Raw genomic sequence first — 11,614 nt, 5'->3', positions numbered from 1 at the left:
TGGGTGCAGGAAGAGATTTCTTAAAGAGTTCAGTTGGGGATCTGTTGAATGAGAAGCTGTTGAAGATCGGGAAAAGGAGACTATCAATATCTCAGAGGAGGCCAGCAGAGCCGAGGAGCCCAGCAGAGCCGAGAAGGAAACTGGCTAGAGATGCGTCTGTGAACTGCACATGAAGGATGGATGGGGGGGGGACCACCACCATCAGTTAACACCATTTGTTAGGCTATACAAGTTCCCCACTCACCTCCCCAGTGTGAATGTATCTTATTTTCTAATCAGTTCCCTACTTGTTGATACTCATTCGGCTTTTTATAGGGACAATACTTTTCATTTTGCTTTCTGAAGACGGGAAAGTCTAGCGCCTCTCCAAACAGTCACTTGGGCGACCCTGAAACTCGAAGGAGAGGGTGGTAAAGGAAGGAATGAGGAAAATGATTTTTAAGAAAAGAGAGTCCGGGACGACCTCTAATCATTAAAGTTCCACCTCCCCCATATCCTGCCACGCGCCGCGGTCCTGCTGCCGATATCGGACTCCTGGTCGCAAGGTAAGACGGGAGATGTAGTCCTCGAGACCGACCTGGGTGGCACGACTGAGGAACTCGGTTTCCCAAGTGGCTCTCGAGGCGCGTGCGCAGATGGCTGCCCCAGCGAGTGGTAAACAGAGACGTCAGGCGGGGGCTGCTGCTTGGAGCAAAACAAAAGGGAAACCCGGGGGGCGGGGGGTGGGGGGGTCCGATAGGGGATTCTGTGCGGGGGGAAAAAGGGAGACTGGGGCTGCAGGAACCTTGACCCTATCAAGAGTGACCTGGAGGGAAGAGGAGGGGGGAGGGCGAGCCAGGGGAGGGACAAGTGACGCTAGGGAGTGGGGGCGTGGGGGAGGGCAGCGATCCGGGTGGAGGAAATTTGGGAGGAGTGTCCGGGGGGCAGCAACTTGAAAGGGGGAGGGAACTGCGCTGAGACGTTCGGTGATGGGAACGCGATGTATGAGGGGATACGGTGCCTCAGGTTTAAAAGAGCAGGAAGCTGAGTGAGAGGGTGCAGAAAGTGCCTTCGCTAGGCGGAGGTTACAGGTGGTGCCTCAGAGTAGCGCTCTGAGGCTGCAGCCTGCAGTCGGGAAGGAGTTCGGAGAACTGAATAGAACGGACAGTTTGGGGGTTAGAATCCTGAGACAAGGGAGAAGTTCTTGACTTTCTTAGAACTGGCAGGAATGTGCCTCCTGGCCCTCGATGCTTCCCCACTGAGGGGAGGCATGGTGAGGGACTGTGGCAGGCTCCTCTGAACGCTGAGCTGCAGAGGTTCAACTCCACGTATGGATCCTGAGAATAAGAAGTCAGCCACAGAGGCTGCCGCGATCATAGACCTCGATCCCGACTTCGAACCCCAGAGCCGTCCGCGGTCCTGCACCTGGCCCCTTCCTAGACCAGAGCTCGCTACGGAGCCACCCGAACCGTCCGAGGTGGAGCCCAGTCTGGGACAGAAGGTACACTCGGAGGGACACTCCGAACCGATCGTGTTGCCCTCACGGCTCCCAGAGCCGGCAGGGGGCCCCCAGCCGGGAATCCTGGGGGCTGTAACAGGTCCTCGGAAGGGAGGCTCCCGCCGGAATGCCTGGGGAAATCAGTCATATGCAGAACTCATCAGCCAGGCCATTGAAAGCGCCCCGGAGAAGCGGCTGACACTTGCCCAGATCTACGAATGGATGGTCCGCACGGTGCCCTACTTCAAGGACAAGGGTGACAGCAACAGCTCGGCAGGATGGAAAGTAAGTATGACCCTTACCTTCACGCCATCCACCCTTGGACCCCTCTGGGTACTCTCAGTCCGGGGCCCCAGTTACCGCCTCTCCACTCCGTTGGGAAGCCCAAAGATCCACCTTCAATCTTCAGTTAGACAAACATTTACTTAGTACATAGTATATGCCACACTCTGAGCTTGAAGCGGGAGGATCAGCGATGAATAAGACACTGTCCCTGCTCTGAGGAAAATCGAATTCTCTACTCCCTCCTCAGCACTTTGGCTTGAGCTGCTCCAAACATCTATTCCCACAGAGAAGTCTTTATCCTATGTACAGCAGGAACTGTGTGGATTCTCCACCCGCACCTAGCCTTCCCTCCTCCCTCACCTCCCACCCAACACCTTTTGGTCCATTCCTGCGGGATTACTCGGATTCCCTGCTCGCCTTCCAATACCTCAGTGAACAGGAACTGTTAGAGGATTGCTCTGCCCAAGAGGGAGTGGGCGGTGAAGGGGGAAAAGAAGGGGTTGGTATCCACGAGGAAAGGTAGCTGATACTGTGCACTAAGGAAAAAGACTGAGCTGCTATCTGCCTCAGTTTACTTTCTACTGTCGAAAATTCTTCCTCGTAAGGAACTATCCAAACTCTCGGGGAAAGTCTTTGTTGTTGAGGAATGCTACTCGTGAGAAAGGAGGTCTCGTATAACTCTTGATTTCAGAGCCTAGGTTGGAAGTTCTCGTGGTCTTTCTTGAAGAAACTGGGAAGATCGCAGATGATAACTGAAATTTGCCAGAGAAATGAGGCTCTAACCACACAATGAGGGAATCGGAGCGTTCAACCCATATAGCAGTGCCGTGTACCTCTCTGTAGGTGGTTAGGGTTAGCGTACCAAGTACAGGGGAAAGAATGAACGGAGGAGCTCTCCGTAGATGTTAGAGCCAGGGAACAGATCTGCAGTATGCGTAGGGGCCAGACAGAACAGAAGATGGGACAGCTGACTGAGACCCTTGGCACTATTTCTGGGTAGACTGCCGTGCCACAATCTCAGGCTCACAAAGAGCTCCCCTCCTTGGACCCAGCCTGCGCAGCTGTTTTTCTTTTCTCTTAAGTTGACTTTCCAGGGTAGAATGACCAGGAGTTAGTTGCTTGTTATACTGTGGGAGTAATCCCTCCTTATGATTTATGCTTAACACAGCCTTTATAGTTTATGAAATCTTTTTTTTTTCTTTTGGCTCTGGGAACTGAACCCAAGGCAGCGCGGTTGTCACTAAGCTGAATCTATAACCTGTGAAACAATCCGTGAAATAATTTCAGATTTTTTTTTTCATTTTGTTAGTCTCAGTGGCAGCTTAAGAATCTACATCTTGAAATTCAGGCACTGGAAGTTAGGTGCTACTTTCATTGCCAGACCTAGTCTGATGGGGTCTAGAGCTTCCAAAAGACCCCCCCCCAGCTGGAAGCTTCACACTTCCCTGGTGTTGTGCCAAGGTCACTCCCACCCCACCAGGGGGCGGCACTCACTTGAACAAGAACGCTTAAGTTGGTGGCTTAGTGAGCAGTTTATCCCCCCTCCCCCCCCATACACACACCTCAAAGAGTTCTAGGCACCTGGGAACTGACCTCTCCTACCTGCTTGTCCCAAGGTCTGACAGAGGGGTGATGTGGATGGAAAGGTAGCTCAGTAGTTAATCCTTGCACAGCTTGTGTGAGTCTCTGGGCTTGACCCCAGCACCACCATACATGCACGCGCACACACGTGTGCTCAGTTACTAAGAGTCGATGTGGATGGACGGGCTCAGGGAGGCAAGAAGTCTTACCCTAAAGGACCCTGGCACAAGAAGCTGGTCAAGCCACGTTCTTTAAGACAAGGGTTACCATTCAGAGAGAAATGGTTTCTCTCTATATAGAGCCTCCGTTTCTTTTATTTATTTATTTATTGGTCTTTCGAGACAGGGTTTCTCTGTAGCTGTGGAGCCTGTCCTGGAACTAGCTCTTGTAGAACAGGCTGGCCTCAAACTTACAAAGATCCGCCTGCCTCTACCGCTGGGATTCTTCATGGTTCTTATCATGCAGCTTCCTCCTGAACTTATTTCTAAAGTAAAGAGCTCCATGTGGGAGGTCAAAAGACCTTTAAGGTGGAGGGATTATTAGACGACTGGGGGAGGGGGGACTGGGAAAGAGCTAGAGAAGTGATGGGAGCTGGGGCAGACAGCGTATACCAACCAGTAAAAGCAAGCAGCACCAGAGGCTCAAGAAGTGTCAGTCTCCATCTTGTGCCATGGACTACTAGGAGGAAAGGTATATTTTTCTAAATGTCACCAGCGAAGCAGAGTAAATAATAGGTAGGTTCCAATACCCAAGACACCCGAGAACTGACAGAGCCTCAAGGAAAATCTCACTATAGATATTTAGGGGCTACCTACCAGTTAGACAAGTATTGATTATATATTGTGTACTTGATATGCTGTGGCCTTGGCACTCTGAGGGGGCACTGTTGGGAACAGTAGGACTGGGGGGCATTGTCTGTGCCTTTGGTATTTACAGTTGACAAGACTAATTACATGAACCCCTAAACCATGTCACATAGATTGGGGAAAACTGGAAAACAGATGAAAAAATACTAGACAAGAAATTTGGGTATGGGGGATAAGCAAACACTTTTTATTAAAAGGCATAGGATTTAAGCTTGGCCTCCAGTAGAATTTTGAGAGGGAAATGTCTTCCTAGGAAAGAGGGACAGAGAAATTACACCTCATGAAAGTATTGTGTGTGTCCCCATTGGCAGAAAGAAGACTGGGATTTTTTCTTCTTCTGGTGTTTTGAGAAAGGGCCTCACTCTATAACTCTGGTTGTCCTGGAACTTGGATCTTTAGACCAGACTGGCCTTGAACTCACAGAGATCCTCCTGCCTCTAGAGTTCTAGAATTAAAGGCCTGGCTTGGGATCTCAGTCTTAGAGAGTTATCTGGCTGACCTAAAGGGGTCTAGAGAAGAAAGGAGTACCAGCTGAACTGAACTTCTTGCCCTTTAAGCTTATTCAGAGAACCAGCCAAGGACAGGTCATACCCAGGCTGGTATGGCCACCATCCTGTACCCTCCACCATCTTGTATCCTCTACCCAAGCCTGCACATCAGGAAAAGAATGGTACTATGGAATGCTTTTTCCCAACTGAGTCTATTTTTTCCAAGGTCGAGTACTCCCCCGTGCCCACCAACCCAACCCTACACCCAGAGATCTGAAAGGAGCTATTCTAGGGTAGATAGCTGCTCTCCCTGGAGAGTAGGTTGTTACTTTGTCTCCCTGTGAGAAGTCTGGGGGAGACACTGAGCGTGGGAAATGTGTATTTCTCCCCTGATTTGACTTGAGTCTTCTGCTGCTGTGTCCCAGCCTCCTCTTAGATTAGACTACTGGCTACCAACCTCCCCTACACATACCTCATGCCTCTTTTCTACACCTCTGTCCCATCCAGAACTCCATCCGTCACAACCTGTCCTTGCACAGCAAGTTCATCAAGGTTCACAACGAGGCCACTGGCAAGAGCTCCTGGTGGATGCTGAACCCCGAGGGTGGCAAGGGTGGCAAGGCGCCCCGCCGCAGGGCTGCCTCCATGGATAGCAGCAGCAAGCTGCTCCGGGGTCGCAGCAAAGGCCCCAAGAAGAAGCCATCGGTCCTGCCAGCTCCACCTGAAGGTGCCACTCCAAGGAGCCCTCTAGGCCACTTTGCCAAGTGGTCAAGCAGCCCTTGTTCTCGAAACCGCGAAGAAGCTGATGTGTGGACCACTTTCCGTCCACGAAGCAGTTCAAATGCTAGCACTGTTAGCACCCGACTGTCCCCAATGGGGCCAGAGTCTGAGGTGCTAACAGGAGAGGAAATGCCAGCCTCAGCCAGCAGCTACTCGGGGGGTGTTCCTCCCCCACTCAGTGAAGATCTAGAGCTGCTGGATGGGCTCAATCTTGCGTCTCCCCATTCCCTGCTGTCTAGGAGCAGTCTGCCTGGCTTCTCGTTGCAACATCCTGGGCTTGCTGGCCCCTTACATAGCTATGGTGCCTCCCTCTTTGGCCCAATAGATGGGTCTTTGTCAGCAGGAGAAGGGTGCTTTTCAAGCTCCCAGTCTCTAGAGGCCTTGCTCACCTCTGATACACCACCACCTCCTGCTGATGTTCTCATGACCCAGGTAGATCCTATTCTGTCTCAGGCTCCTACACTTCTGTTACTGGGAGGAATGCCTTCCTCTAGCAAGCTGGCTACTGGAGTTAGCCTATGTCCTAAGCCGCTAGAGGGTCCAGGTCCCAGTAACGTGGTTCCCAACCTTTCTGTGATGGCACCACCTCCAGTCATGGCAGGGGCTCCTATCCATAAGGCCCTGGGGACCCCTGTGCTCTCATCTCCTACTGAAGCTACCAGCCATGACAGAATGCCTCAGGATCTAGATCTTGATATGTATTTGGAGAACCTGGAGTGCGACATGGATAACATCATTAGTGACCTCATGGATGGCGAGGGACTGGACTTCAACTTTGAGCCAGGTAGAGCAGCCAGCCCCTGATCACTAACAGCATCTCTGTTCTTGAATGCTCAGCTAATTCTATGATCTGAGCCAGAGGGAGCATTAGAGCTGATAACAGGCGATCCTGGAGAGTTGGAGGGAGGATGGCATATTAGCATAGCATCACTTCTAAGTGGGACTTACTGGCTCCTCATCACAGAAGGGGGAGGTGTGCGGAGGGAGGGGAGGAAGTGTCTGCTTGGTATAAGTCTGGATGGTGCCCCCAAATGAATCTTTTATCTTGTCCTCCGTTTCTTTTTTTTCCAACAGATCCCTGAGTCACAACCAGAAGCTTTGTCCCCTTCTTCAGAGGTGGAGCCCGGCCTGTCCTTACCTACTTTTCCCCCTTGAGCCCTCACCTAGAATTTGGAACCCTGCTTTCTAGCTAGGGTTAGGAGGTCACACACATGAGTGCTGAGGGAATCATAAGGCTAAAGTTATGGCATGTAGGGATTGTGGAGGAGGGCGATGGGAGGAGAAAGGGGAAAGGGCTTATTCTCACTGTGCCAATTAGGGGGCAATTATGGCCCTTTCTCAGGAGCCATCATTGATTTCCCCGTTCCCACCTCCTAGGCCTTGTAGCAGGGGCTAGCAATGCTGTTAGAACTGTGAAGTCACCAGTGGCCTTATTACCCCTGCCTTTGGGAGCAGGATTTTTTCTTTTTTTTTTTTTTTTTTGTAGAGAGTCTTACTAGAGCTGGGCCAGGCCAGGTTGGGCCTGGATTTTTATGCAGTGGGGTGGGGGGGTGGGGGGTTAGGGGACCTAGAAGGGCCAAGTTTTGAGCACTGGAGTGGCTCACCAGGCCAAATCACTTTTGGAAGGATACAGATAACAGACAGGCTTTTTATAAACTTTTAAAGAAATATAAACACAAATATAGAGATTTTTAACAGTGGTGAGGTGCTAGTAATGGGGAGAATACTTTTTTTTTCTTTCTGAAGGCTTTGGCATAGTGACATGATACAAACACTACAAATTCTAGGAGGGAGACACAGGAAGCTGGGGAGAGGTGGGTAGCAAAGGCGACTGGAGGGAAACCCTCCCTTTTGGACCAGGTCTAGAAAAAGTTGCATGCATATTTAGGTTAGAGTTTAAGGAAAGAAACCTAAGGCAAGCCCCTGCATCCTCTCCACTTGTGCCTAGAAGGTCCTGTTGTGGAGTGGGCACTCTGTCTGACTACCAGAGAGCATCCGAGGCCTGAAATTGGCTTAGGGCCTGGGAGGGGCGTGAAAGAAGGAAGGATTTAGGGTAGTAAAGTTAGGTACAGAGACCTCCCTGTTCAAGGCTTGGGACAGCTGTCCCTGCCCTTCTTCCCAGTCATGGACTGCCAGGGTTCTGTGGAAGACTGTGTGGTGGCAGGCTGGGCTGTGGAGAGGAACAGGGAAGGGGGAGCTTGGGGAGTTTGGCTGAGGGTCTGGGAAATGAGCAGGGATGGGGGGAATGTGGATCAGGTTTACTAGCACCTGCCAGAGAGGCCATCTGGGGCTCCTCCACCCCAGCCCCCAAGCAGCCCCTCCCCCTAGCGTCCTTTGCATTGTCCCCTCCCCCACCCCTGCTGTGGGTTCCCATCATTTCCTGTGTCAGCGCCTGGCCTACCCAGATTGTATCATGTGCTAGGTTGGAGTGGGGAAGTGTGTCAAATCAATAAATGAGTTCAATAAATGTCTATAATCAGATCTGGTTTCTGGTTTCTGCAGCCTTGCTGCCCCCCTCCAATATAGGGGAGGGAAGGAGGCGGAAAAGCAAAGGGCAGTTAGTTGAAGGGCGGGTGGGGAGGGACTGCCCACAGGCTGGGAGGTGGGGGAATTTCAGCCTGGGAGGTAATGGAGTGTGGTGGGGGAGGGACACCTAACCCCAGCCGGAGTGGGCGGCTGCAAGATAGGCCTCCCCCGAGGGGAGGTAGTCTGGTTTGAGAAGACCCCACCCCCTTCTCTGGCCCTCAAAGGCTCATTGTACTAAAAGTCTAGTAACCAGACTTCACAGTCATTCCTCACCCCCCACCCCACAAGTGTTCACTCCAGCCCTCTGTTGTCGCTCAGGTCCACCCTCAGCGTCCCTGGTGCCTGCAGCCTACTGAAGCCTTTGTGCAGATACGGGGAGAAGGAGTCTTTCTAGAAAAAGAAGGCCTCACATAAAATTCCACTAATTTCATGCTCTCCCCTGGTAGTTGTTGCTCTCAGTTGGTCATTTATTGAGTTAACGATGTCTCTTGAGAAAGTCTGCTCTAGTCTTATAGAACGGTCTGCGGGTGGGAGCCGGCCCATCTTCATCTGGTCGTCCAACTTTACACTAGAAAAGAGAAATAAAGCTATTAATATCGAGGCTCTGCAGGAAAGGTTTCTACTGTCTAGGGCCGAAGGAAGGAGAAGAGAGGTTGGAGTCAGGTGATGAACATAGACATGAGATTTAGACAGGAAATTCTGAGGGGTCAGCAGGGCACAAACCTTCTGTTGACTGCTTTGACTAACGCTCTGCTGGGTTCCACCACTCTTGGGGGATCTTGCTGAAAGATTTACGGAGGATTCCATGGCTGCCAATCTCTTAGCCTCTAGAGTTCTAAGCATCTTTATTCGGCTTCTCTCCAGAAAGTCACATTGTGTGCGCAGGGACTCTAGAAAACAAGAAAAAGCAGCATCACCTCTGAGGAAGAGATATGGAACCCAACATGACCCTCCATCATTCCGTTGATTAGTCAGGGTAACTTGACCTACAGAGGAAGTGAGGAGAGGGTGGTGTTTGGCTGGCTCCCACAGGTGGTTGGGAAATGGAAAAGACGACAAGGACATGGGGGAAGGAGTGACAAGTATAGTTAGTTTAAACTAGACAACCCCCTAAAGAGTTGACCTAGACCCTTGTCCCCCTTCTCCTAAGCTCCTATGATCCCACCTACCCCAGTGTGCTAGCCCCACCCCCACATTCATACCCTCCCTTCCCTGATAGACTTCTCCACATCCAGCCTCAGCTGCCTTTAACTCAAAATCCTCGGGAGTACCAGGGTTACCAGTGTTGGTACTATGCCCAGCACACAGCTACATACATAACTTCCTATGCCCTTCCTCCCCCATCACATGCCTTACCAACTAGTTCAGGTTCTGGATTCTTCAAGAGGGGCACAACAGCTTTGTAGGAATTCTCGATCCTGGTGCCTGTAAACATAGCATTGTGCTATTTCCAGCCCCTGAGACATACCAAGTTTCTATCCTTTTTTTGGTTTTTTGAGACAGGGCTTTTCTGTAGCTTTGGAGCCTGTCCTGGAACTTGTTCTGTAGAACAGACTGGCCTCGAACTCACAGAGATTCGCCTGTCTATGCCTCCCTAGTGCTGGGATTAAAAACATGCACCACCACTGCCCAGCAAGTCTCTGACTTTTTGAAGCCCATTATTTCAGGATTCTTCACTAAATATTTACTTGAGCTCGTGCACATTTCCCTCCCCTTTGGCATAAACCTACAAGAACCGTAGGATGAAGTAGGGCGACATGGTATATATATGAACCTAACCTACTGCCATCAAAGCAATGTCCCTTCTTTGAGCTGATTAGACATGGTCAATTTGGATCTGGTTAAGGATACCCTATTTTATTTACTAATTTGTTGTCGGGGGGGGTATAGGATTTCATATAGCCCAAGTACACTTTGAACACCCAATGTTCCTGGCTCCAACCTGTGGGTGTTTTCTGAGGCAGTGTCTTGCTATATGGCCCAACCTGGCCTCCAACTCTCAATCCTCCTTACCTCAGTTTCTAAAGAATGTATTTGGGCTGGAGAGATGGCTCAGAGGTTAAGAGCATTGCCTGCTCTTCCAAAGGTCCTGAGTTCAATTCCCAGCAACCACATGGTGGCTCACAACCATCTGTAATGAGGTCTGGTGCCCTCTTCTGGCCTTCAGGCATACACGCAGAAAGAATATTGTATACATAATAAATAAATAAATAAATATTTTAAAAAAACAAAAAAAAGAATGTATTTATGTTGTGTGGTGGTGCACACCTTTGATCCTAGCAATTGGGTAGCAGGGGCAGGCAGGGAACTAGGGAACTCTGCGAGTTCCAGGACAGCCAGAGCTGTTACAGAGAGAAACTGTGTCTCAGAAAAAGAAAAAAAAAAGAATGTATTTATTTTGAGGCAGGGTCTTATGAAACCCAGGCTGTCCTCACAGTTGCTAAAGATGACCTCAAACTTCTGATTCTCCTGTCCCTACCTCCCAAGTGCTAGGATTATAGGCATGCTCCACCACATAGAGTGTGTGCTGGGGATGGGACCCAGAACTTCATGCATGCTAGGTGAGCACTCTGCCAACTCAACTGAGCTACATTCCAGCCAGCCCTGCTTTATGTTTGTTGCTGTTGGTGTGTGTGTGTGTGTGTGTGTGTGTGTGTGTGTGGTGTTTGGAATGAGATTGTGCTATGAAGCCCAGGCTGCCCTGAATTGAATTTACAATCCTTCTGCCTAAGTTCCCCGAGTGCTGGGATTACAAGAGAAAGGGGCCTTATTTTAATCCCTTTTGTGGGACTCTATGGCCAATACCCCAAGCCTCTACCTGCTGCTCCACGCTCTACTTTACAAACGTAGTAGGTATTTCGTGCTGTAAGGAATTTGCTGGCGTAGTCCCCAGGTGTCTTTGTTAAGAAAAGTAACTTCATGGTCCCAGTTTCGTCACACAAATCGATGGTGTCTAAAGGAAGGCCACGGGGTAATTGAGACAAGGAGAGAGAACACAAGTAAAAAGGGCTAGTGACCCAGTGCAGAATGGGCTGGAGTTGAGGAGGGCTCAGGGATGTGAGGATAGCTCTTGTTGCTGGGAGGAAAGTTTAGATGCCGGAGTCAGCTTATGGCTTCTGACCTTCAGCCGCTGCTCCTCCCCAAAGTACTTACCTGTTTTACGCAACCCCATTTTCTTTCGAATGTAATGTAGCAACAGGAGAACAGAGCAGTTGCTGTTGACCAGAAACTCTTGGTTATCTAGAAGAGATGGGACAGAGGTATGCGGGCCCTTCTCTGGGTCCATCCCCTCTGTGATCTCTGCCGTCCTCAGCCCTCCCCAGGTCCATGCCCAGACTTGCTCTGTGCTTGTCCCTCACCTCCATGTTTGACGAAGATAAACATGCTATCAAGATCATCTCACTCTTCAAAGATCTCCTGGTGAGTCATGCAGAGGGCAGGTGTTCTAGTGGCCCCAGGCACCTGAGAGTACCCATAAGGTTGGATGACCAAAGGGGCAGGTGTTTCTTACAAGGTGAAGAAGGCCCAGACCGGGCAGACAAGAGAGTGTTTTTGGCAGCTAGGGATGATCAGCATCTGGAGGGGTGGGGTCTGAGGCTGCAGCTGGAGGA

The 11,614-nt window shown here is 50.6% G+C and overlaps 2 protein-coding genes across 2 annotated transcripts; one reads left to right on the top strand and one right to left on the bottom strand.

Moving 5' to 3' along the window:
• The first annotated feature begins 878 nt into the window (after nt 1–878).
• On the top strand, nt 879–6,977 carry Foxo4 (forkhead box O4). The gene is made up of 3 exons (XM_005358590.2): nt 879–1,762; nt 5,205–6,261; nt 6,552–6,977. The coding sequence occupies exons 1-3, from the start codon at nt 1,310–1,312 to the stop codon at nt 6,557–6,559; spliced, it is 1,518 nt and encodes a 505-aa protein (XP_005358647.1). The 5' UTR covers nt 879–1,309; the 3' UTR covers nt 6,560–6,977.
• Nucleotides 6,978–8,452: 1,475 nt separating this feature from the next.
• CXHXorf65 (chromosome X CXorf65 homolog) lies at nt 8,453–11,574 on the bottom strand. The gene is made up of 6 exons (XM_005358589.3): nt 11,363–11,574; nt 11,157–11,243; nt 10,822–10,956; nt 9,360–9,428; nt 8,727–8,893; nt 8,453–8,571 (listed from the first exon to the last, which is right to left on the bottom strand). The coding sequence occupies exons 1-6, from the start codon at nt 11,385–11,387 to the stop codon at nt 8,479–8,481; spliced, it is 576 nt and encodes a 191-aa protein (XP_005358646.1). The 5' UTR covers nt 11,388–11,574; the 3' UTR covers nt 8,453–8,478.
• Nucleotides 11,575–11,614: the final 40 nt, after the last annotated feature.

This window comes from Microtus ochrogaster, chromosome X (assembly GCF_000317375.1).
Source record: "Microtus ochrogaster isolate Prairie Vole_2 chromosome X, MicOch1.0, whole genome shotgun sequence".
In the NCBI taxonomy this organism is placed as follows: domain Eukaryota; kingdom Metazoa; phylum Chordata; class Mammalia; order Rodentia; family Cricetidae; genus Microtus; species Microtus ochrogaster.
This window is presented reverse-complemented; position numbering and strand designations above follow the sequence as displayed.